The following is a 23,717-nucleotide window of genomic DNA, read 5'->3' on the forward strand; positions in this document are numbered from 1 at the left end:
ATGAAACTATTGTATCACAGATGATATATCTGCATTACGAGATATCTGATGTGCTGTAAAGACACATAAAGTGCTCCCTGTACGCCACATTGACTGCTAATGCACAACCATGGTACAATCTCTGCTTTCTGCAGAACCAAATTGTATATTCTCTTAAATACTACATATAAAATGTATTCATCCTATAATGAAGTGTCTATTGAAATGAACAAATAAACTTGAAGCTGGTTATCTTGCAAATAGTTACTCCAAGCAGTAAAGGCCCTAAACAAAAAGGGGGGGAAAAGGACGATTAAAAAATAAAAAAATTAAAGAAAGCTACGCATGAATATAATACATCGGACCTCTGTATTGGTTAACATTTGTGCTTTTGTAGATGGTTCAATGGCTGATTCGTCAAAATCAAGAAGTATTAGGTCTTGTGTCATTTTTTGATTGTGCTCTGATACAACTAAGGAATTTTTGTTCTCATAACTATAATGTAAAAGACCAGTGATCTTGACGGAATGTCCTCTGTAACTAAGATTTTGCTACTGTATTTTAGTAAAGGTGCAAGGGCTTCTAGATCTGCATCCAATGACCCTACAGTCCAGTAGAACATCTCTGGAGCAGTGCACTTATAAAGTTGCTTGATCTAACTTAATACTGCTTTATTAATAGCAGTGTAAGTGACTTTGACCATAATTGCCAGCGTCAAACATCTGTAGTAACTTCATAGAAATTGACCATTTTTTTTTTATTCTGTTTCCCATTGTCCCTCTTGAGACATGGGAATAAAGTTTTGAATTGAATTCTTGCACCGTTTTCATTAGCGACAAGGTCAATATCTGACAAAATTCCTGGTCTGTCACTTAAACAAGATAGGGTTGACACAGTATTCTTCTGAGTTTCTGCCTCTCCTTTGCAGCAGTCCTGCATTTTGGGGAGATGTTTTTTTTATGTAAACCCAAAATTTTCTGTTTTGCACTCTCAGTTAAATGCATCTGCAGGTTGACCTTCAGCAAGAAAAGCGAAAAGTTAAGAGGAAAATAATCACTTATAAGCGTATGTAACCAGCCACCAGTGCATTCTTCTACAATATATTCGTTCTCTTCAACCCTTCTGGTTTTTGTTCAGTCTTTCCCCAACAATTTTCTCTGTTTTTTAAAATCTGAATTAAATCCAGCTATTTCATATTTCTCATTTAAGCCAATTTCTCCAAACATATTTGCTGAATTCTACAGACTTTGTTATAGCAACATTTAATGATGGGATAAAAGTATGGGTGGTTAGACGTTGTCAAATCAAGTCTGTTACCATAGGATACCCATAATGCAAATATGATATTGGCTACATTTAACGAGTTGTTCAGTGCTCTAGAGCATCATAGCTGTGCTGGTCCTTCGTATCTTGAAGGTTAAATCAGAACAACTTAGGAGTGTTTTTATAGTTGCATGCCACTGGATTAGAAATCTTCTGTTAGTTCATATGAATTAATTTGTTTTTCTTTCTCTTCCTTATTTCCCTCCTTTTTGTTTTCCTTTCCAGGAATAAGGCTGCGTGTTCGAGCAGAGTATTGTCAGCATGACTCGATCTTGAGCCAGAATGTTCTGTCTGTGAAGCAGGTTCCAATGGAGAGGCGGTTTGATCTCTTTAGCCAATCCAACACCGTTCTGAAATCTAGAGACCTTGGCTCAATCATCTGCGATATAAAATTTTCAGAACTCGCCTACTTGGATGCCTTCTGGAACGATTACATGAACGGATCCCTACTTGAAGCTCTGAAGGGGGTTTTCATTACAGACTCTCTAAAGGAAGCTGTCGGACAGGAGACCATACAGCTTCTTGTCAATGTAGACGAGGATGATTATGAAGAAGGCCGCAGGGTACTACTGGAAAACTTTCCTCAGCATTCTGGCTGAGAGCCTTTCAATACAGACTCTTCCTGTGCTCTTTGGAGTGCAAAAATTAAAAACCGTGCCTGCTAGTCGCCAGAAGTTTGAAGTATTTGACTCATTATTCAGCGATTTGTTTTTTTTCTTCCTCACATGAAGCCCCAATATGCTGCTCTTTTCAAAGGGTAGAAAACTACTTGAATTTCTTAGTCGTGGGAGAGCCTTGTGAATGAGTAACAAACTCTTCCGCAGTATGGCATAGAATAGCCGTTTTGTTGTCGGTGCAAAGATTTTGCATACCAGAAGCAAACATTCCTTTATTTAGACTTCTATTATGAAGGGTAACTTCGTTATTTAGTAGAAAGAGTTTATTACCTTTAGTAGAAAGAGTTTATTACCGTATCACATAATCTGACCTTAACTGACTTGACGTGCATTTAAAAAAAATAATAATAATTTTTTGTTTGAAGGCCGTTTTTGGGCATAAATATTAAATACAATTAATTTGGATGAGTCAGTGAGGCAGATTTAAATGGGTTTAGGTAAATGTTTGAGACATCTGAATATGTTTTTTTTCTTTTTACATCTAAACTCCTGGAAGGTATATTTTTGGAAGCAAGAGTATCATTTCAGAATTGACAAATTTTGAAAAGGCTTGCATAAATATTTACAGTGCAGAGGAGGACCGGGCTGCAGGTCCTATAGACTTACTGCCCTCTGCGACATCTTGATGCATTTGGAAGGCGCACTAAGTGAAATGTGCAGATGCTAATTTTGGGCCTTGCCCCCCCATGTTTAGGTTGGGGGATTCAAGCCTTCTCACACTTGGTTTGGTGGCAGCTGTATCACTGGTGGGCTGTAGATGTGCTCAGGTTTGGGGAAAAATGTCGCGTGTCCTGGCAGCCATTTTTATTTTTTTTTATGTTATTTTGTTTGTCCTAAAAAAGAATTAGGAGCTTGTGACCTCACAAATAGGGCATGAGCACACTTTTTTTGTTTTTTTCCATATTGAAATATGCATAGTGAGCCAAAGAAATGGCTTCTGCTCTGTGACCGAAACGCTTAGGGCTTGTGTACATAGATACTTGCATTAGAACTGCTTTTGTATCACCATGTAAGTTAGTGTAAAGGCAAGGCAGTTTGATACATGTCAAAGCAACTAAAGCGAGCCACTGTCTTATGTGTTTCATTCTGCTGCTATGTACACAAGTCCTCAAACCAATTTTCTAACAAAGTTCACCCAGTCTACTGCGTGCTGGTAGGTGTTGTGACATGTCAAACGCTGTCCATTTTAAGAAATTGCATTGTCTTGCAAGGATGTAGACCATATCCTGAATTTCTTAATGTCGACAAAGATGAATATTGCCACATCTTGTAGGGTTTTTTGTTACCAAACTACCTGCCATCCAATGAACAATTTAATATATAACTCGTGCTCTTTGTACTGGATCCCACGCAAAAGGGATTTTTTACTATGTAAATAAGCTTTCAGAGAAAGCTTTGTAAATGGTTTTTGTAAGACAAATATTTTGCATTGTCTTGTTTAAAAAATATATATATATATATAAGTATATATGTAAATAAAGATAAACAAAATGTACTTTTTCTGTCTGTGTCAGTTATTATAGCACACAATAAGTTTGGGTACAGTACATAAAAGCATACAGCATGCCTATGGATGCTTTTGCTCAACACAATTTAATGTTAAGACTGCTGGCTGGCTGTACTTGTATTCTGCACAAAACACGCCTGACTCGACCTCACCGCAGCCCACAGATGGTACACGTGTGCGTTGTGGTGTCCTGAAACACCTTTTTACCCAGGGCCGATCCTGGGCAAGGTGCACTGCTCCCAGGCACTGCAAGCTGAGGAAGAGGTGGGGCCCTGAAGCTCAAGTGGATTCGTATTTAGCAGCAGTGCTTCGATTTGCTCACACAGTGTTTCAGTATTTTGTTCCAGCTGGCCAAGACCCTCTTGTTTCACCACTGACCTCTACTGCCTGCACTGGTTGCTAGGATTGTCTGGCGTCTGAAAACCAGTGATGTCACGAGGCGCAGAGCGAGGCCGAAGCCACAGCATTCAGAACGGAGGAGGATTTTACTTCCTCCTTTGTGCTTAGTGAATTTTGGCTCCATCCACCTCCTCCCTCCATCTTCTCCAGCACGACTGCTTGCGCCTCTCAGACTGAGGGAAGGGAGATTAGAGAATGTCTGAAGAGTCGACCTGCACCTGCCTAAGGTGAGGTGGATGAATTAAAGTGTGTGTGTTTTATTGGGGAGCATGAGCTGGCAGAACATTTTACCAGCAGAGGGATGGGAGGAGGAAGTTACGAGGATAAATCTCAAGGATTCATACTGGGACTTGTAGTCCCTCACTTTTGGGGATGATACCCCAAAAGTGAAGGGCTACAGGTCCCAGCCTGAACCCATCAGAGCTGAAAATGCATCACACCCCCCCCTCCCCCCCAAACTAGTGAAGAACTACAGGTCTCACTGTCCCAGCACCCCTCAGAACTGGTGGTGGCCCCCAATTAGTAAAAGACTACAGGTCACAGCATGGACCCATGAGATCTAAGGGGTCACATCCAAAGATCTCAGGGGTTCATGCTGGTACTTGTAGTCCTTCACTTTTTGGGGGGGTCACAATCTTAAATCTCAGGGGTTCATGTTGGGACTTGTAGTCTGTCACTTTCGGGGCTCGGGGACCCTCCCAATAGTGAAGCACTGCAAGTCCCAATATGAATCCCCCCTCAGAGCTGAGGATGTCGCCCACCCCCAACTAGTGGAGGCCAACAAGTTCCAATAAGCGTATGTTGATGGTCTGTGCAAAAAGTATAGCGTCTACAAACTGGGATATTTTTATGTATTTTTTACGAATAGTGGCAGCAATCATCGACTTATAGCAAGACTCATTGCCATAAAAACATTTGTAAAGGGGAGGGGTTGGTAAGATGTCCACGCCCATGTGGGGGTGCCAGAAATATTTCTGCACCCAGGCGTTGTGGCTCTGTCTATGGCCTCCATTGAGGGACATAGTCATATACTTTCAGGTTATACTGCTGCCTATAGGAGGATTGAGCACTTAGGCACAAAACAAATCTGTAAGCTAGCCCAGGAATAATAATTTCTGTGTAGTGTGACCCACTTTCAAAACCAAGGGCTAGTTTACTGCCCTTCAAATATTAGGGGGTCGGACTGTGACCAGTGGGAGTAAACCGTGCCATGGGCTTGGTGGTCAGTGGGTGTAAATAAAATGGTGTCGGTGGGAAGAATAGTGCCCCATCATTGGTGTCAGTGGGAGTAAGGTGCCTCTTAGCAAAGGAAGGAATAGTGCCCAAGGGCTGGATAAAGGCAAACAAATGGCCACATCTGCCCCAGACCACAGTTTGGAGACCACTGATTTATACCACCATTCACTCAATACAAATCTTAAAGCGTAAAAATAATGCATCCAAAATAAGTGCACACATTTTTATGCTTTTTTAAGATCTTATTTTTTTCTATTGACTGAATGATGGTCCCAGCTTTTGGCTGGGAAAACCGACCGTTCGTATGCTTCCTCTCAGTTTTCCTGACAGGAAAACTGCTGGGAATCCCGGTGGGAAAATAGACAACCTGCTCTCTATTTTCCCACCGGGATTCCCGGCGTTTTTAAACCTGACAGTTTTCCTATGAGGGAGCATACACACGCAGGACTGAAACCAGTGCTAGAAGAAGCTGCTGCTTCTTGTCACATGTGTAGTATAAAGAGGGTGGAGCCAATGGGGGCAGCAAAATTTGGTTTTGCCTAGGGTGTCAAAAATCTTTGCACCAGCCCTGATCCTTGTTTTAGTTTCTGTGCCAGTTCATTTTCTGGAGTTGTATCACAACCTGTCCTGTGACTCCTTTGGGATAAGTAATGCCATTAGTTGGCGCTTGGTATCTATCAAATCTACTGTCCCTGTTTGGTGATACTCTTAACTTTATCAAGGAAGCTACTCAAGGTGGGGGTGCTTCTATCCCACAAAAAGCTTGAGCCTACTACTACTTTGGATACTACCTCTTCTTATAAAAGGAGTCCCTATGCTCTAACCAGGCATTCGCCTCTAAATCAAAGGTGGCTCTATTTTCATTGCAAGCCTTGGACCTCAAACCCTCCAAGCCTACCCAGAAACCCTCTTCACAATGAAGGGGTATGCTCACTCTCCAGAGTGGAGGAGCCTCAGGAATGAGCTCAGTTATCCTGCCAGGAAGTGGTCAAAGCAGACAACCAGTCATAGGTGGCAGAGGTGTTCCAGCCCTTCAGCCACACACATACATACCCCTTGTATACATGTGCCTGTGGGATAGGGCATGTATCTGCCACCTACAGACATCAACTTGCTATGAGCTGATACCTAGTTGGCATTTGGACCAGTGACATCCCAGATCTTTGGGTCCAGTCTTTTGTTTCCTGGGGCTACAAAATATTTTCTATCCTCATCTTCTCCATTCTGCCAGCTTCACCTCAAAGATGGGCAGACTGGATGACCTTCAGACACAAGAAGTGATAATACCAGTTCAAAAGGTTTTACCTAAACCTATTATAGTTCCAAAACTGAATACAGGCATTCACCCATTTTGGGCCTAAATTCTCTATGTAGATATCTGGGTGACCCCAAATCCTGCACAAAGTCCCTAGGATCTGTCATCGCTTCTCTTAGATTAGGGGAATTTCTAGCATCAGTCGACGTTTGAGATGCCCATCTTCATATTCCCATCTTTCCTGCACATCAATACTTTCTATGCTGAGGGAGACCAACACTTTCAATTTGTCGTGCTGCCATTTGGGTTCTCCTCTCTACCAGGAGTCTTCACAAAAGTACTGGCTCTGCTAAGATCTTGGGGCACCCAAGTCGCAAGGTACCCTTAATAGCCGTTCTGAAAAATTCCTCAGCCACAGTCTTGTCTTCCAACTATCAAAGGACATTTCAGTTCTTTCAAATCTTAGGATGGATTATCAATATTAAGAAGTCTGCCCTTCATCCTTCCCATCGCCTGGAGTATTTTGAGGCTGATTATGGACACGGACCAGGCTAAAATCTTGCCTTCCTCCTGAGGTCTGTCTCTTCATTTTACCTCATTGAGGATACTAACCTCCCTTTCCTCACAACGCGCCAATTAAATTTAATTCTACTGCCTAGATGGTTAGAGCAGATAGGGTCTACCTAACTGCAACACCTTTCTTCAGCAAATATGAGTCTCTGTTCTTCCTGAAAGTCTCAAGAAGGGACGTCCTGTTTTCCCTTCCAAGACTACTAGGTGCCACATGCAGCTAATTTGCAGCATAATTCTCAAAATAGAGTTCTGTCGTGTCTTTAGATCGATTGTGCATAAAGAAGAAAAGTAAATAAACAAAAAATCTTGTCCATATTATAAATTGCCACATGTAATCACATAAAATCCTAAAAAAAAAAACTTAAAGCGGGAGTTCACCCTTAAAAAAATTTTTAAGATTAGATTCATGCTCATTTTGACTAGGGGAATCGGCTAGTTTTTTTAAAAACGAAGCAGTACTTGCCGTTTTAGAGAGCGATCTTCTCCGCTGCTTCCGGGTATGGTCTTCGGGATTGGGCGTTCCTTCTTGATTGACAGTCTTCCGACAGGCTTCCGACGGTCGCATCCATCGCGTCACGAGTAGCCGAAAGAAGCCGAACGTCGGTGCGGCTTTATACGGCGCCTGCGCACCGACGTTCGGCTACTTTCGGAAAATCGTGACGCGATAGATGCGACCGTCGGAAGCCTGTTGGAAGACTGTCATTTAAGAAGGAACACCCAGTCCCGCAGCCCATACCCGGAAGTGGCGGAGAAGATGTATCTCTAAAATGGTAAGTACAGCTTCGATTTTAAAAAAAACTAGCCGATTCCCCTAGACAAAATGAGCATCAATCTAAGGTTAAAAATTGTCATTTCCGGGTGAACCTCCACTTTAAGTTTGTTCCACCACTATTGCAACAATGCACTCAAAGTCCATAAATATGAAATTTGTGTATCTAAGCGAGCTTCACCACCACTCCTTTAATGCAAAGTTCATATGCATAAAAGGCATCTATCCAAGTGAGCGTCACCACAACTCCAATAATCAGATACAAGCCATCCATGGGAAACAATATAGTGAATTCCACCATTGTGATATGCAGCCTCTTACTGCATTATTAGATGCCAAATTATGTCTAAATAGTGCTTTTCGACAGGGGTCTGGAGCCCCAATCATGGAAATCGCAGGGCACGGCAGCAAAATGTCTTTAAGAACTTGGGAGTCTCAGGGGACAATCGCTTCCTCGGCCATGCATGTCAATCCAGCAACAGAATTAAACGGCATTCCATACTGCAACCAGTTAACTTGTATTTAACTAGTGTAATGTGTATTGAGTCAAATAAGACCGCATCACATAATCATGTAATAGTTCCAGGATCGCCGCCACTTCCAGCAGGCGTGCTGATGTCAGCACAGGCTCCACCCCAGCTCATTTTCAGTGGTTCCTTCCTTTCCAAATTCCACCAGATCTGTCTGTTTTTTGGGGCTTTTCAGCATCGAGCATCCCTTGCACAGGTTTGCAAGGCCACCATCTGGTCTTTTATTTTTATTTTTTAATACTTTTACCATGTGCATCTCCAGGCCTCTGCTGATGTGAGCTTCAGCCACCAGATGCTTTAGGCTGTCATCTGATTTGGGGCATTGGACCCTTTTTTTTTTGTGGACCTGTGTGGTATGTTGTTGCCCAACCCTCAGTTAATGGCTTGGGGACGTCCCAATGTCTAAATACTGTGTGATTTAGATCATAGGGATTTGGACTTGCCTGTAAATTACATATCTTGTAGTACAGTACAGGACACAGGTTTCTCCTTGTTGCTTGCTACAAAACTGGAGACCCACAGAGAGGGTGGGGTTATATAAGTGTGGGGTATTCCTAGCAAAGCTTTTGCCTGTGTCCAATCACCTGAAGGTAGTGGCATATATCCCATTGTCTAAGACTTATAGAGAATAAGCTGTAATGTGTAAGATGGGTGTTCTTTTGTGCTTCAGAGAAACCGTTGAATAGACCACTGAAATATTGGAGGTGCCTTAACCTGCCAAAAGATTTGCATTTAACATTTGTGGCCATACAGTAGTCAGATTTACACAGTCCCTTCGTAGCACTGTCAGCCTGGTGTTTTAATACTTTTCGCTGCTACAGTTAAGGCTAGGTCCCCTTCCTGCCACCAGATTGCGACTGGACAGTGATGTAGCAGCAAAGACGCTGATCAGGTTATCGCTCTGCTCCCTTTTTTTTTTTTTCTTTTTTTTTTTCAGATTAAAGTTTTTAAGGCAGGTCCCAGCCTAACTGGTTGCTGCCTTTATGCAAAGCTAGTCAGATTCAAACAAAAGCTAGTCAACACCTAAGATATTTTGCAAGCCAAAATCTGTTACAAAGTCCAACCTCTACCTGTTCTAATTTGTATTACATGCATGTTTAAATGTAGTGAATACAAAAACCTGCATTTTCTGTGATATTGGGCCTTTAATTCCCCGTACAGTAGAACCTAGACTGAGAGACACAAACAGTGGTAGGGGCCAGTAAAAAAAAAAAACACCCCAAATGACGCACACCGTCAAAGCCCAAACGGTCACTATAGTAAGAGCAAAAAAAAGAAAAAAAGAAAAAAGAAAAAAACAGTGCAGCGCTAGTGAGTGATATTGTGCTCATATAAATTAATAATAAACAAAAAAAGTCATTCTGGAATAAACTGAAAATATAGCCAGAATAGGAAAAAACATAAAAATGCAGATGGATATATGAAGAAAAAGTCTTAAAAAGCCACGAAACAAAGTTCATATGACTCTATCCAGTAATTTTCCTTGTGAAAGAGAAGTGGATTGTGCAGACAATGTGAAAGACTCTTGATTGATGTGAGGTAAGCTGTCACCAATACACCCGTGAGGAAGGATAAGATTGCCTGCTTACCAGATGAAAAGACTGTTTTGCATCAGTCTAATAGGGCCTGTGGGAAGTCTGGTCTCCCAATACCTTAGCCGTCAAGATAACCACGGTATAGCTCAGCATACAATCCGAAGAGTCATAAACCAAAAAAAAGAGAAGAAGGACCTCTCATAGCGTATAACGTTTAAAAATAAAAGAGGGTTTAATAAAAATTGCACTTACAATTAGGCAATATAAATACAGCATGGATAGCAAAACGTCTCCGATCTCTTGTTCCGATGCTTCTCGCTACTCGGTCAGGAAAACACAGCCGGCGTTCAGGACGGAACGCGATGACGTCACGGCACCCTACGATCGTTTCGTCGCTAATGGACTTCAACGGGGGAGTAAGCCGGATGTTGACGTCAGCGCGCTAGGTGTTTAAATACCCACGGGTTCCATACTGGAAAACTCGGGGAGAGTCCTCATAGTGACTGAGGGCAAAATAATTGAGTAGCGAGAAATGGAAAAGTGTTCTAATCATGTTGTACATAACGTATCAGATTAAATAACGATATATATTAGTACAGAACGCGGGGGTGTTTAATAACTGGTAGCGGAGCATCGAATAATGAAAATAAGATCGGAGGTTAACAATATATGCAAAAAGATTGTATCATAAATTTGCATAATCATAAAAATCAATCTATATTTAATTAGAAAAGATCTATATCATAAAAATCATCTATATTTAATTAGAGAAGATCTATAAATTAATTTAAATTTTGATAATGATTATGATAATTAAAATTGGAATAAAAAATTAATAATTTTTTTTTTTTTTTTTTTTTTTATTATGAATTATTTAAAAAGCAGTTTATATCCCAATCTACGTTAAGTCCGAATGGAATAAAAGATTTCATAGAAAAAATCCAGCGAGTTTCGAGCCTAGATATGGCCCGAACCATATTAGTACCACGCCAATGAGGACGAATGTTATCTATGGCAAAAAAACTTGTCCCCTTTAATTGTCTCCCATGGAATTTATCGTAATGTTTCGAGAGGTTATGTTTAGGGAACCCGCTTTTGATCCTGCCCACATGCTCACTAAGACGTATATGCAGTTCTCTCTTAGTACGGCCGATATATTGCTTTGAGCATGGACATTGAATCATGTAAACAACGTATTTTGTTGAGCAAGTCATAAATGAATCTATGTCATAAATTGTACCAGTAGCTGTTGATTGAAAATTAGTACATTTCCGTTCCCTAAAGGAATTTACCTTGCAGATATTACATCTGCGACATGGGAAAAAACCTTTAAGGGACTGGAAAAATGACATAGTTCTTGGTGGATCTATAGCATTTGGTGCAATTTTTAGCCTTAAAGCAGGTGCCCCCTTAAAAATCACGATTGGATTATCAGGGATAAGTGATCCAATAATCTTATCACTTTTAAGAATGTCCCAATGCTTTTTTAAGATTTTTTTAATTGAAAAATGCTGATTTGAATATTTGGTAGTTAGGGACCAGCTAAATTTTTCTGAAGGAATAGGGTTCTTACTACTGTTTTTTACCAATAAGGATTCTCTATCCATCTGTTCCACCTTTCTCATGGTTTCGTTAATCAAAACTTCTTGATATCCTTTAGTCAAAAATCTTTGTTTCAGAACGTGTGCTTGTTCATGGTAGTCCTTAATATCAGTGCAGTTCCTCTTTATGCGTTGAAATTGACCTTTAGGTACTGCGGCTAACCATGAGCTATGATGACAGCTTGTGACAGGAATAAAAGCGTTCCTATCTGTCTCTTTGAAGAACGTGTTGGTAATCAGTTTATCTTCTTTTACATAAATGTTTAGATCCAAAAAATGGATGTGGGAGGTGCTAATATCATATTGAAGAGAAATACCCCTCGTATTGGAATTTAATTTAAAAAAGAATTCCTCAAGTGATGTTGTGTCTCCCTCCCATATGACTAACACGTCATCTATATAGCGTTTCCAAAGTCGTAATTGTGAGGGTGGTTGATCATCAATAGCTTCTCGTTCCCAATGAGCCATAAATAAATTGGCTAGGCTGGGGGCGAATTTAGCCCCCATCGCCACGCCACAGATCTGAAGAAAAAAGGTACCACCGAACCAAAAATAGTTATGTGTAGTTGCAAATCTTAACAACTCCAAAATAAACTCCTTCTGTAAGGGTGGTATATCAGATTCTTGCTGGAGGTAAAAGTCCACTGCCTGCAGACCATGTTGATGTGAGATAACCGTGTATAAAGAAGCCACATCAGCAGTGGCAAGGATATAGCCATCCTTCCATTGGACCTCTTTTAATAGATTCAAGACTTCAGTGGTGTCTCTAAGGAAAGCAGGAGTCGATTTCACTAAGGGTTGTAAAAAACTATCTACATATTTACCTATCCTGGCCGTGACGGAATCTATTCCGCTTATAATTGGACGGCCAGGGGGTTTAACTAAACTTTTATGAAGTTTAGGTAAATAGTATATCACCGGTACTCGCGGTGTGATGGGTATGAGATGGGCATGTTCTTTTTTGTTAAGAATCCCCTTATGTAGGCCTTGATCCACAAGATTGGATAACAACTTCCTATATTTTACTGTAGGATTCGAAGGTAGGGGGGTGTATGTTGAACTATCAGACAATTGTCGATTCATTTCTTCAACATACTGGGACTTGTCTAAAATGACAATCCCCCCCCCTTTGTCTGCAGGTCTAATTACTATCTCATTCCGCTGACAGATCTTCTTGATGTTAGTCTGAATAGGGAAAACACCTCTAGGTTTAGTAATTTTAAGAGACAGAAGATCTTTTGTAACCAGTTCTTTAAATACTTGTATCGCAGGAGCAACAAAGCCTGGTGGATTGAATAGTGATGCATTCCTCAGATTGCTATGTTGAATAGGAGCACAAATGGTAGGTGGAACGTCGTCTGAATTGACTCCAGATCGTCGAATAGAAGATGGGGGAATCCTATGGATAACCTGAGTGCCATTTCCAATTGGATTTAAAATGAAATGTCTTTTAATATTCATCTTGCGGATGAATTTGTTAACATCAATAAAGGTCTCAAATTTATACCAAGTTGTTGTACACAATTTAGTGCTAGCAGCTATTTACATTTATAATTCAATATTTAATTTAGCGCAGCGTCAACCTTTTGGTTTTTGTTTATTTCTATAGTAAGAGCAGCCTCCGGGCAAAGACTCCATTCAGGCCATGCCCCAGACGCTTTTAACCCTGCCTACAGGGTATAGTCATGACTAAGCCCCGTGGGTGAGGAGAAATGCATGGATTTGGACGTGGCCTGAATGGAGCCTTTGCCTGAGGCTGCTCTTACTATGGTAACCGTTGGGTTTTGTTGGTGTGCGGCACCTGGGGCATTTTTTCTTTTTACTTCATCCTTCGAGCCAGGACAGGCTCTTCCCTAGCCTGCACCCTTAGTGGTAGTCACCAAATGTGTATAGACAGAAGCCTTGAGTGGCACCCTTAATTCTTTAGTGTGGGTTTGCAGTACTAGGGGCCAGTTATGTGATCTGCAGTGCACATGCACTGACAAGGAATACACTGAAGAGCCAATCAGGTTTCTGCTCCTAGGGGCCTGATTCACACAGGCTCTGATGTTCGTACACTATGAATTGGCATGTGATCGGCACAGGGCCAGTCAGCACTGTCCAGACAGAGTGTCAGGGGTCATGCAGCCTCATGGAACAGTCCCAGGAGAATGAAAATACCTACTACAAGCTTTACCCAGTGCTTGACCCGACCATACTGCTGATGAGAAAAGGTATTTAGCGTGAGCTCCTCTGTGACTCTCCTAGGGCTGAATGCTGGGACGCTGCATGGCAGTGTGGTAACCTGACTGTTGGTTCCCCTATACCTCCACTGTTTAAGTGCTGGGGAATTCTCTGCTGCAGTCTTCGGCTGATTATCTTCGGCTGTTTGCTCTTTAACATCAATTACCTGCCTTGATGCCTGCTCCCTAGCTGCCCTTATTCTATTGCTTTTACCAGCATAGACTTTTACCTACTTTTGTTCCCCCTTGTTCGCTACGGTGGACCTTGGTCAGCGAAACTTGCACTGCGGTCCCTGACTCCGGACTATACCTCCTGAAGAGACGGTTCGCCACAAAACCGGTAGAGGTTCCTCTAGGACTCCCCCACACAACTGCTGATACCTCACGGCTTCTTCCGTTTGAAATAACATCTTTGTATCTCTATGTGGGGTTGTTAGTCCTAGCCCTGTTTTATATATGGAACATTGTATGTTTTTATGTATAATAAATGTAATTTTTTACTATACCGACTCATGTTATCAGTACCGAGAAAGTCCATTAATACACATCCTTACTAGGTAATAGTTTGTGTGAGTCTGTGGTACTAGCAGCCACTACCCCTCTATTCCTGGTGTCCCTTTATTTCCTAATTTATTTCGGATGATGGTACATTTTAATTTTTCCCATTAAATCAATCTGAGGCTATACTCAAACTCTTTGCAAAAGGTATTTAGCCATTTATATTTACTAAAATAATTGCATTTCCGTGTACTGTGGGAGACCAGATATAGTGAATGCAGGCTCCTGGGTTTAGTAACACTTTGTTTAAGAGACCAAAAGGAAGCAAATAAGAGAAGTTTACAGTAGGGGTTTACATGTCTTAAGTGTCCTGTCCTTCAGGTGAAGGTGTTATTTCACCTGCTCATTGCCTTTTTTTAACCCACACCAATGAGGGTAGTTTCATTGCAGCCACATTCACTTCCATGGGCAGAGTCAGTACTGACCCACTGATCGCAACAGTGGTATGTGTATACACCCTTACCAGGGCCAGCCTTTGGGGTGTGCGAGCTGTGCGGCTGCACAGGGCGCCATGGGCAACAGGGGCGCTGTGCGGCCATCGCAGCTCGCAAAATGTGAGTCGCAGCAGGGCCGGGCGGTCGGCGCTACCACTAGGTGGATTAGGAAGGCAGCCTCCTAGGGTGCACTGCCACCTAAGGGCTCCGCTGACTCTTGCCTCACCTCTTCCTCCTCATTGTCACTCCCCAGGCTCCCGGCAGAGGATAGAGGGGCCCCGGACAGCCTCTTTGTGTATGTTTAGGTGACCAGGGGGCAAGGGGTGAAGATGGGGGGGGCACAGGATTAGCTCGCACAGGGCGCCTGAACACCTAAGGCCGGCCCGACCCTTACAGCTGCCTTTGCAACAACTGTGGACTAGGTTGTGTGTCAAGAATGCATGCAAAATTGCACGCTTTACCAACACGCAGATAAACATACTGCCCTATAGCAGAAGTGAGGTGGTGCCATTAATTGTTAATAATAAGACCCCCACATATCTGTAAATGCAGTTCGGTGCGGCACGATTTTGGACAACAGTCTGACTCTTTCGTCGTTTCTCGCACATAGGTCAGCCCATTGAAACGAATGCGGAAAGTATCAGTGCTTAGTTGTGAACCAACTCTTATGGTGTCCGCTTCAGATTGTACATTACCTGCTCTCCCTGCACAAGGTGGAAAAAAAAACTGAAAAAGTCAATATCTTGCTTTTCCGTAACTCCAACTCAATGTTATTACTTTTTGTCGGTATCCGTGGTGCTGTTAATCAGCAGATACAGGCAAGCATTCCTTTTTGCAGCAGAGGGGTTAATATGTGCGTGTCACACATGTAGGGAGCTTGCAGGCAATCTCCCAGGGTTTAATAAGGCCGTTCTTCATTTGAGCAAAGCGTAGATGTGTTCCCTGCGGGAGGCGCCCCTTCCTCCAGCTAGGCCGGATAACCAGGTGGTCATTTATTGAAGGGAGTGGGGACATTTTCTCTGCGTTATTAATGCTTTTTTAATTAATGCTTTTTGCTGAGAGTGGTCAGAGATTTCCTGTTAGCAAAGTGCAGCAAAACAGTGCACTGCAGCACAGATAGGGAGCAGACGCAGCAGGAGGGAATCTCTCTTAAAGAGAAGCTATATTTATTCCCTTTAAAAAAAAAAAAAAAAAAAAGTTAATCTTTTTTTTTTTTTTCTGCTTTTTAAAAACATGTAGTCTTTCCTCCTCTCCTCCTTTTTGATGTGTGAAGCTGGACTCTTGCGTTATTAACCGGTAGAGTGATCGAAATACAAAATGAAGGGGGATGCTGTTTGCTTTCCCGGTGAACCTCAGCGAGGCATGATTTAAGTCTCAAATGAGGGTTGATAAGATGCCAATTTCTGATTGGCCCATCACCCTGCAATCTGATTGTGTGGCAAAGTAGGGAGAAAGCAAAGTGTTTCATTCAGAATCCTTGTTATGTGGCTGTGTGTGTAATAGTCTGATAATGCAAGTGGAGGGTAGTCTTATACCTGCCTGCTGCCAATGTAATACGAAGCCTTGAGGTAGGGCATAGTTTTTAACCCAAATGTTTTATTAATCTATCACAATCTTTCTTAACCTTTTCAACACAGGGGAACTCTTGAAATAACATTCCGGTCTCAGGGAACACCTGCTAAATATTACTAAATGTACAACTCATGACACATTAGTGTGATGGTCAGTGAGAAGAATGCTCCTTACATTTGTGGTCATTGGAAAGAATTACCACCTTACAGATGGCTAAAAAGGTCAATCGGAATTAGAAATTGCTCATTGCTTAAAGGGGTTGTTATGCCTTGTAAACACGGTCAAACTTTTGACCATGCAAAAGTCTGCCGTTAGTCCGTCGGAAGTCCGACGGAAAGATAGAGAACAGGTTCACTATCTAAGGTCCGTTGGACTTCTGACAAAAAAGTCCGATGGAGGCTACATGCGGCCGGACTTTCCGAGAAAAAAAGTCTGGTCATGTGTACGAGGCATAAAGGTTTGTTTTTTATTTTCTAAATAGGTTCCTTTAAGCTACTGCATTGTTGGTTCACTTACATTTTCCTTCAATTTCCCTTCTAAATGTTTTTTTTTCTTTGTCTGAATTTCTCACTTCCTGTAAGCTTGCCCCCATCATCCGAGCTGTTCTGGCTGGGGGTTAGTCAGCGTGCTCGCCCCCTCCCTTGGGACTACATGGGAAATTGAAGGAAAAGGTAAGTGAACCAACAATGCACTAGCTTAAAGGAACCTATTTACAAAAATAAAAAACAAACCTTTACAACCCCTTTAAGGAAACCTTATAACTTCATAATAATATCCATAATAGTGACTTTGACTAATATCACACAAGTTGCAAAGTGGTGGAAAAAAAGGGCCCGCGTTTAACCACCGACCTACAAATTAGTCTAATGGATGCTCAGGTCTGTTTACATGGCCATGATGCTTCTCAGAGCAGAAAATTTAACTTGGCACGCAGTGCCACCTGCTAAACGCGCCCATTGAATCCAGTGGTAATGACATCCATCGTATGAATGAAATGACTGCCACTCTTAATAACTCTGAGGAACAGTTCAGGGATAGGTGGAGGCCCTGGTTATATTTTACTTGTACCGATAGCTATCTATAGGAACCCTCACCTGGGTTGACAGAGAGTTGAGCCACCCATTAGGTCCTTTCAAGCTCTTTGGTCTTTCGCTGCAAATCCCCCCCCTGGAGAGTGACCCGCTTGCTCTATTCTTATCTTTCTTTTATTAATTTATAAATAATACTCTTAATAGTCTTGGGGTATAAAAATAAGTTAACTTCTCTTTACCAGAAAAATTTGGTGTATATCGCGCTGACATATATCTAGTAACAGCCAGCACAACACTAAGACAACTGTAAATCAAGGAATAAGTAAAAAGTGAAATTATGTGCAACGCTCAAAACATGGAAATACATATGTATATAAACTAATGTACACTGTGCAATGACCACAACAACTAATAATGAAAATAAGATGTGAAGTTCACACTCAAACTAAAGTCCATGTGCCATCATACAAAAGTTGTTTTAAACATAAACATAGCAGTCTTTGAATAAACGGTGAAAACAAATTATGTGACTAGGAGTGGGATTCCACGTGATATCAATGTTGAGGTGAGGACACAGACAATAGAACCACCACCAGTTAGCGAGGAGGCTTACCGGAGTGAGAGGACTCAAATGGGCATATGCTCGGTGAGTCAACAAGGCTTATGGCGCAACCACCAAAATATGGGACCTCCACGTCTGGGTTCAGATCAAGTTGTAAGGCAATCCAATTGGTCAAGAGCTGTCACCAAGAAGCGGTCTTCAGAAGCAGCCAACTTGTTAGACCAAATCCTCTCAAGTGTTCAAAATAGCATGACCAATAAAGAAAATACTCCACATAGTGTGAATCCGTACAAACGTAAAATGTATTAAAAGAAAATTGGAAACACTCTCATTTAAAAAGTGGATCAAGCGCTTATAATTGAAGTTTGTGGGTAACGCAATGACATCAGCAGGGCTTGTCCTTCTCTTTACCATACAAGATTTACAATGTTGGGTCTTGATAACTCCATGCAGCTAGTGTACTGGTTATGTAAGTCTTCTCCCATTTGTTTTGTGTATTACTCCTACATGATATGTTCTTTTCTCTCTAATATACCTGTGTTATGGGCATCACTGTCTTTAGGCGATCCTAGCACATTGAGCACAACAAGTATCTGATATGTTGATGATGTTCTGTGCATTAGTTTACCTGTTAGATATGATCTTCTTTTGTCTTTACAGTAATTGTCAACTCCCCTGTGTGAAAGGGGACTTTGTTTTGTTTACAAAAGCATAAACTTAGTGGTCACTTTTTTAGGTACATATAACCTGTATCCATGAACAGATACCGGATAGTAAGCAAAAATGCTTGGATATCAATCAAATGATGCTTAGATATAGACCTGTTAAGCAGTACCCTAAAAAATGCACTTCCGGGTATGTGCGTGTGCCTAGGCACTCCTGTGCCTACAGCTGTATATCTTCAGTGTGAGATCTAATTCACTGGTGGTCTGACTGCTAGTCTCAGGATATCGGAAATGAGATTTGGTGATGTCACTACTGGTGATGTCACTACTGTGCTGCTCATATTCTTGCTGCTGAAATGAGGAAGCAAGTTCCTGCCTCTACCACAATGGCCACCTGCAAACAGAAAACGCAAAACAAGGCAAGGTAAGTTAGTGTTAGAGAAGGATCTCCTGTAGGGGGGCCACAGGCAATTCTGGTGACTAGCCATTTGCCCTCTGCCTAACACTTTGGAACAGCTTCCCAAATTCAGTTCCTTCTTACTGGGATAAGTGGATGGACAACAGTAAGGGCCAGTTCACAGCAGACGCAGTTCCGTTCAGTTCCATGTGCTTTTTTTCTGCACAAAATGCGTGCACATTGTTTTCCAATGGCTCTAGTTGGCTCCAGTTCACACCATGCAATCAGTTTCAGGTCAGTTTCTGCACCGGAAACTGACTGCATGGTGTGAACTAGAGCCATTGGAATACATGGAAAACACATTGGGCCGGATTCAGATACAAGATGAGATGGCGTATCTCCTGATACGCCGTCGTATCTCTGAGTGCGGGCCGTCGTATCTAGGTCGAATTAGGTGGGCTTACGCCGCCACACATACGTTACGCCGCCGTAACTAAGGGCGCAAGTTCTTTCTGCATACGGAACTGCGGCCAAAGTTACAGCGGCGTAGCGTATCAGAGATACGTTACGCCCGCAGAAAGATGCGCTCATCTTTCTGAATCCGGCCCTGTGCATGCATTTTTAGTGCAGAAAAAATGCACACAAAACCTCAAACAAATTAGTGCCTAATAGGTTTGAAGTGCTTACTCTTCCTAGAAAATGATGTTCCAGACCTAGGCATGTACAGTTATGTAAATAATAAGTTGATTGCCTGCAGATTTTGTAATTGTGCCCACTTACAAAGAAATGAAGGGTCTATAGTTTTTTATCATTTGTGTATTTTAAATGATAGAGACAGAATATCATTTAAACCTCACTATCATGCTCAAGACCAAAGAACTGTCAAAGGACTTTAGGGACAAGATTGCAGACCTGCACAAGACTGGCATTGGCTACAAGACCATCAGCAAGAAGCTTGGGGAGAAGGAGACAACTGTTGGAGCAATTATTTGCAAATGGGAGAAATATAAAATAACCGCCAATCGCCCTCGGTCCGGAGCTCCATGCAGGATTTTGCCTCATGGGATAAGGATGATCATGAGAAAAGTGAGGGATCAGCCCAGAACTACATGGGAGGAGCTTGTGAATGATCTCAAGGCAGTTGGAACCACAGTCACCAAAAAAACATTGGTAACACAATATGCCGTGGATTGAAATCCTGCAGCACCCACAAGGTCCCCCTCCTCAAGAAGGCACATGTACAGGGCCGTCTGAAGTTTGCCAATGAACATCTAAATGATTCAGTGAAGGATTGGGAAAAAGTGCTGTGGTCATATGAGACCAAAATTGAGCTATCTGCCATTAACTCGAATCTCTGTGTTTGGAGGAAGAAAAATGCTGACTATGATCCTAAGAACACCATTCCTACAGTCACGCCATCCTTACAGTCAGGCACGGAGGTGGAAACATTATGCTTTGGGGCTGTTTCTCTGATAAAGGTACAGGCTGCATTGAGAGACCAATGATGGGATACTATTTCTCCTACTAATAAGAGCACTACTCCTCTTCATTTTGGCCACCAATCCTGAGGACAAATTAATTGTCACTGATGTCTGGTCCGGGACATTTTCTGCCCCTGCTGGCCACAATCCGGCCCTCCTAAAGTCTGAAGGACAATACACTGGCACTTTGTTTTGAAAAGTTTGGAGACCCCTGATGTAGGGGATCCATTTATTTATTTTTTGCCCAAGGTGGAGCTTATCTATGAAAATGATGGTGCCCTGGAAAGTTGCTAGGATGCCAGCAGGACATGACATCATTGGATTATTGGACACAAGGTGGCTGGTGCTGGGGGTTGCCTATACCATAACAATGATGCTTTGCGAACCTGGAGCTAAACTTGCATTGAAGAGAGTGTCCAGTATGGACAATAGCCACAAGGGTGATGTTCAAACAGTGCTTCTCATTTCTCAATTTCTCCAAATGTAACAAAGGCTGTCATGCTTTGCTGCCCTTTTCGGACTGATGATGTCCCAATATCATTGCACTACAAAAGCAAAAAATGAGGCTCACCAGCCTAGCCCTATCGAGAAAAACTGAATAAATGTGTAGCACCGTGGGGTTTAGTCAGGGATGCTCCTCACAAATTTATTTGCCAGGAGTAGTTACCCTGGTCAATTGTTAGAGATCCATTGATTTCTCCCTAAGCTTGACCTGGTTGTACTTTTCTCTTCTACCGCTAGGTGGCAGGGCACATTGTGGTACTGAGAAAGGCAACTCAAGGTCAGATTGTGGGTATATGGGGTATCTCAGCCAATGGGCAGGGGTTTTCTTGAAGCCCTTGGCCTGCTGGAAAAATCTATATATTTGGGTGGAGTCAGGTGATCTATGTTCTGTGCCACCTGGACGGCTGTCTGGGTGGACGTGTTTCGTGTGCCCCGGGCTGCTAGTCCGGAGAATGGGCCTATCCCAGGGGCATATGGCTACTAGGCTGTGTGAGGGACCATCCAGAAGTAAGAGAGCAGCGCAGAGTTGGGATTGCGGCTTGCAGTCCAACCAGAAGTGACGGTTCTGCCGGCTGGAGAACCTGTCAGTGGTCGGAGGTAGAAGTGAAGCTGTTTGCCACAAAGGGACCAACCACCTAATTACCAGGGACCACAGTGAGTAACTGAAGCAAGTACCGGAGCACTATTCTCACTGAACAGGTATGGTGAAGAATCGGGAAACTTCAGGCGGTGATCAAGTCAGGGACCCAACTAGCAGAGGTGACACTTGCAGAGCAGCCTTGTGAGTCAAGCCAGGGACCGAGCTGGTCAGCAGGGGTGAAGCTTGAGAAGAATCTGGAGTGCCAAGCTAGGGACCCAGCAGGGAAGCATGGTTGACGCTTGAGGGAGATACCACCGCAAAGATTGGAGGAGCTCAAGGGATTCAGAGTCAGTGAATTAGAAGGTCTAGTGAGAGACCAGGAGCTCAGTGTTGCAGAACTACAAGAGGCAGTTGTAGTGAGGCTGAAGGAGCTGTTACATTGAGTTAGGAACTGTTAAAGACTGTTGCCATAGGAGACAGCATTCCTGCATATGCAGTTGTAGTGCCTTGCTGGGGCCTTTCCCTGTATGGCTGTCCTCTTATAGAAGTCTCGGAGTCTTCTAATTAAATCTACAACTACTTAAAGCGGGAGTTCACCCATTTATTAATTTTTTTTTTTCTCCCCTTAGATTCCTGCTCGTTCGGTCTAGGGGAATCGGCTATTTGTATTAAAATATGAGCAGTACTTACCCGTTTTCGAGATGCATCTTCTTCCGTCGCTTCCGGGTATGGGTCTTCGGGAGCGGGTGTTCCTTCTTGATTGACAGTCTTCCGAGAGGCTTCCGACGGTCGCATCCATCGCGTCACTCGTAGCCGAAAGAAGCCGAACGTCGGTGCGGCTCTATACTGCGCCTGCGCACCGACGTTCGGCTTCTTTCGGAAAATCGTGACGCGATGGATGCGACCGTCGGAAGCCTCTCGGAAGACTGTCAATCAAGAAGGAACGCCCATTCCCGCAGCCCATACCCGGAAGCGACGGAGAGGATGCATCTCGTAAACGGGTAAGTACTGCACATATTTTAAAACAAATAGCCGATTCCCCTAGAGAAAACGAGCAGGAATCTAAGGGGAAAAAGTGCCCTCTAAGGGTGAACCCCCGCTTTAAGGGTGTCCTGACCCTAACCCTCTTTCCCCCAAAAATACAAAAAGGACTGAGAAATAAAGCCTCTTTTACATCCAATAAGTTTGTCCACCTTGCACCCACTATGCCTCACAACCAACCACATACAGAAGGATGTCAGCTATCTTTGGCTTGGAAAGTTCTCATTAGACTGGACAAGGCCAGAGACCTTGCTACAAATTTATACTCATAAACAACTGAAACACAGGCTCACCAAAATCCAAGGACAATATTGGCAGTCAACTGCACATGCTCCTTAATTTGGGAAGGTACCACCAGAAATAATCCAACTTACGCATTTCAAGGGGCTCTGTTAAAGAGGGGACCCCCTCAAAACACGTCAGCCAAATTGATCCAGGTGGCATCCTTATGAGCCTTAGTGCCGCCCCTCATCATGCCTCAGTAAGTGATGTAATTGGCCTCATGGTAAAAATTATATGCAATATATAATATTATTATTGACCCTGGTGTTTTCTTGCATAAAACATGTGTAAGGAGGTGGTCCTAAGGCAGTGATGGCAAACCTTGGCTAAGGTGACCAGATTTTTTCAATTATATCCGGGGACATATTTTTTTTTACTAGTAATGGCAACAATCAGCGACTCTCTGCCTGTTGCCGCCGTGCCCACCTCACAGCCTGTCAAGTCTTACACTCCGGGCCCCCGGCTACTACTGGGTGGGGAGTGGAGAAAGATCACTCCGCCAGGGAAGGCAAGGAGATAAGCAGGCAGGCGGCTGGCCGGGATTTGAGCCAAGGCAGAAGAACATGCCAGCAGAGCTGTATGGGCATGCACCTGAAACTGAAGAAATATTCCCTCCGCTCCAACCAGCACATGATCATCAGAAAGGGGCACAGATAATGGAAAAAATACACCCCCCCCCCCCTAAGCTAGTAGGAGTGGCAGAGCGCGGGGGGGGGGGGTGACACTGACTGTCTTTGAAATTGCCCCAGCTTCTGTTCAACTCCAATCCAGGGACAAAACCGGGGACAGACTTGGTCCGGGGATTGTCCCCGGAAACCGGGGATGTCTGGTCACCCTAACCTTGGCACCCCAGATGTTTTGGAACTACATTTCCCATGATGCTTAACTACACTGCAGAGTGCATGAACATCATGGGAAATTTAGTTCCAAAACATCAAGGGTGCCAAGGTTCGCCATCACTGTCTAAGGTGTCCATTTCATAAAAGAGAAAACATATACCTCCT

General features: G+C 42.9%; 1 protein-coding gene across 1 annotated transcript in view; it reads left to right on the plus strand.

Moving 5' to 3' along the window:
* The window catches only part of DEDD2 (death effector domain containing 2), a 35,767-nt gene extending 32,342 nt beyond the window's left edge, over window positions 1-3,425 (plus strand). Inside the window, exon 5 of the mRNA XM_040327313.1 lies at window positions 1,528-3,425. Coding sequence (XP_040183247.1) covers window positions 1,528-1,901 — 374 coding nt within the window. The 3' untranslated portion in view covers window positions 1,902-3,425. The remainder of the gene's footprint in view (window positions 1-1,527) is intronic.
* Window positions 3,426-23,717: the final 20,292 nt, after the last annotated feature.

Source organism: Rana temporaria, chromosome 10 (assembly GCF_905171775.1).
Source record: "Rana temporaria chromosome 10, aRanTem1.1, whole genome shotgun sequence".
In the NCBI taxonomy this organism is placed as follows: Eukaryota; Metazoa; Chordata; class Amphibia; order Anura; family Ranidae; genus Rana; species Rana temporaria.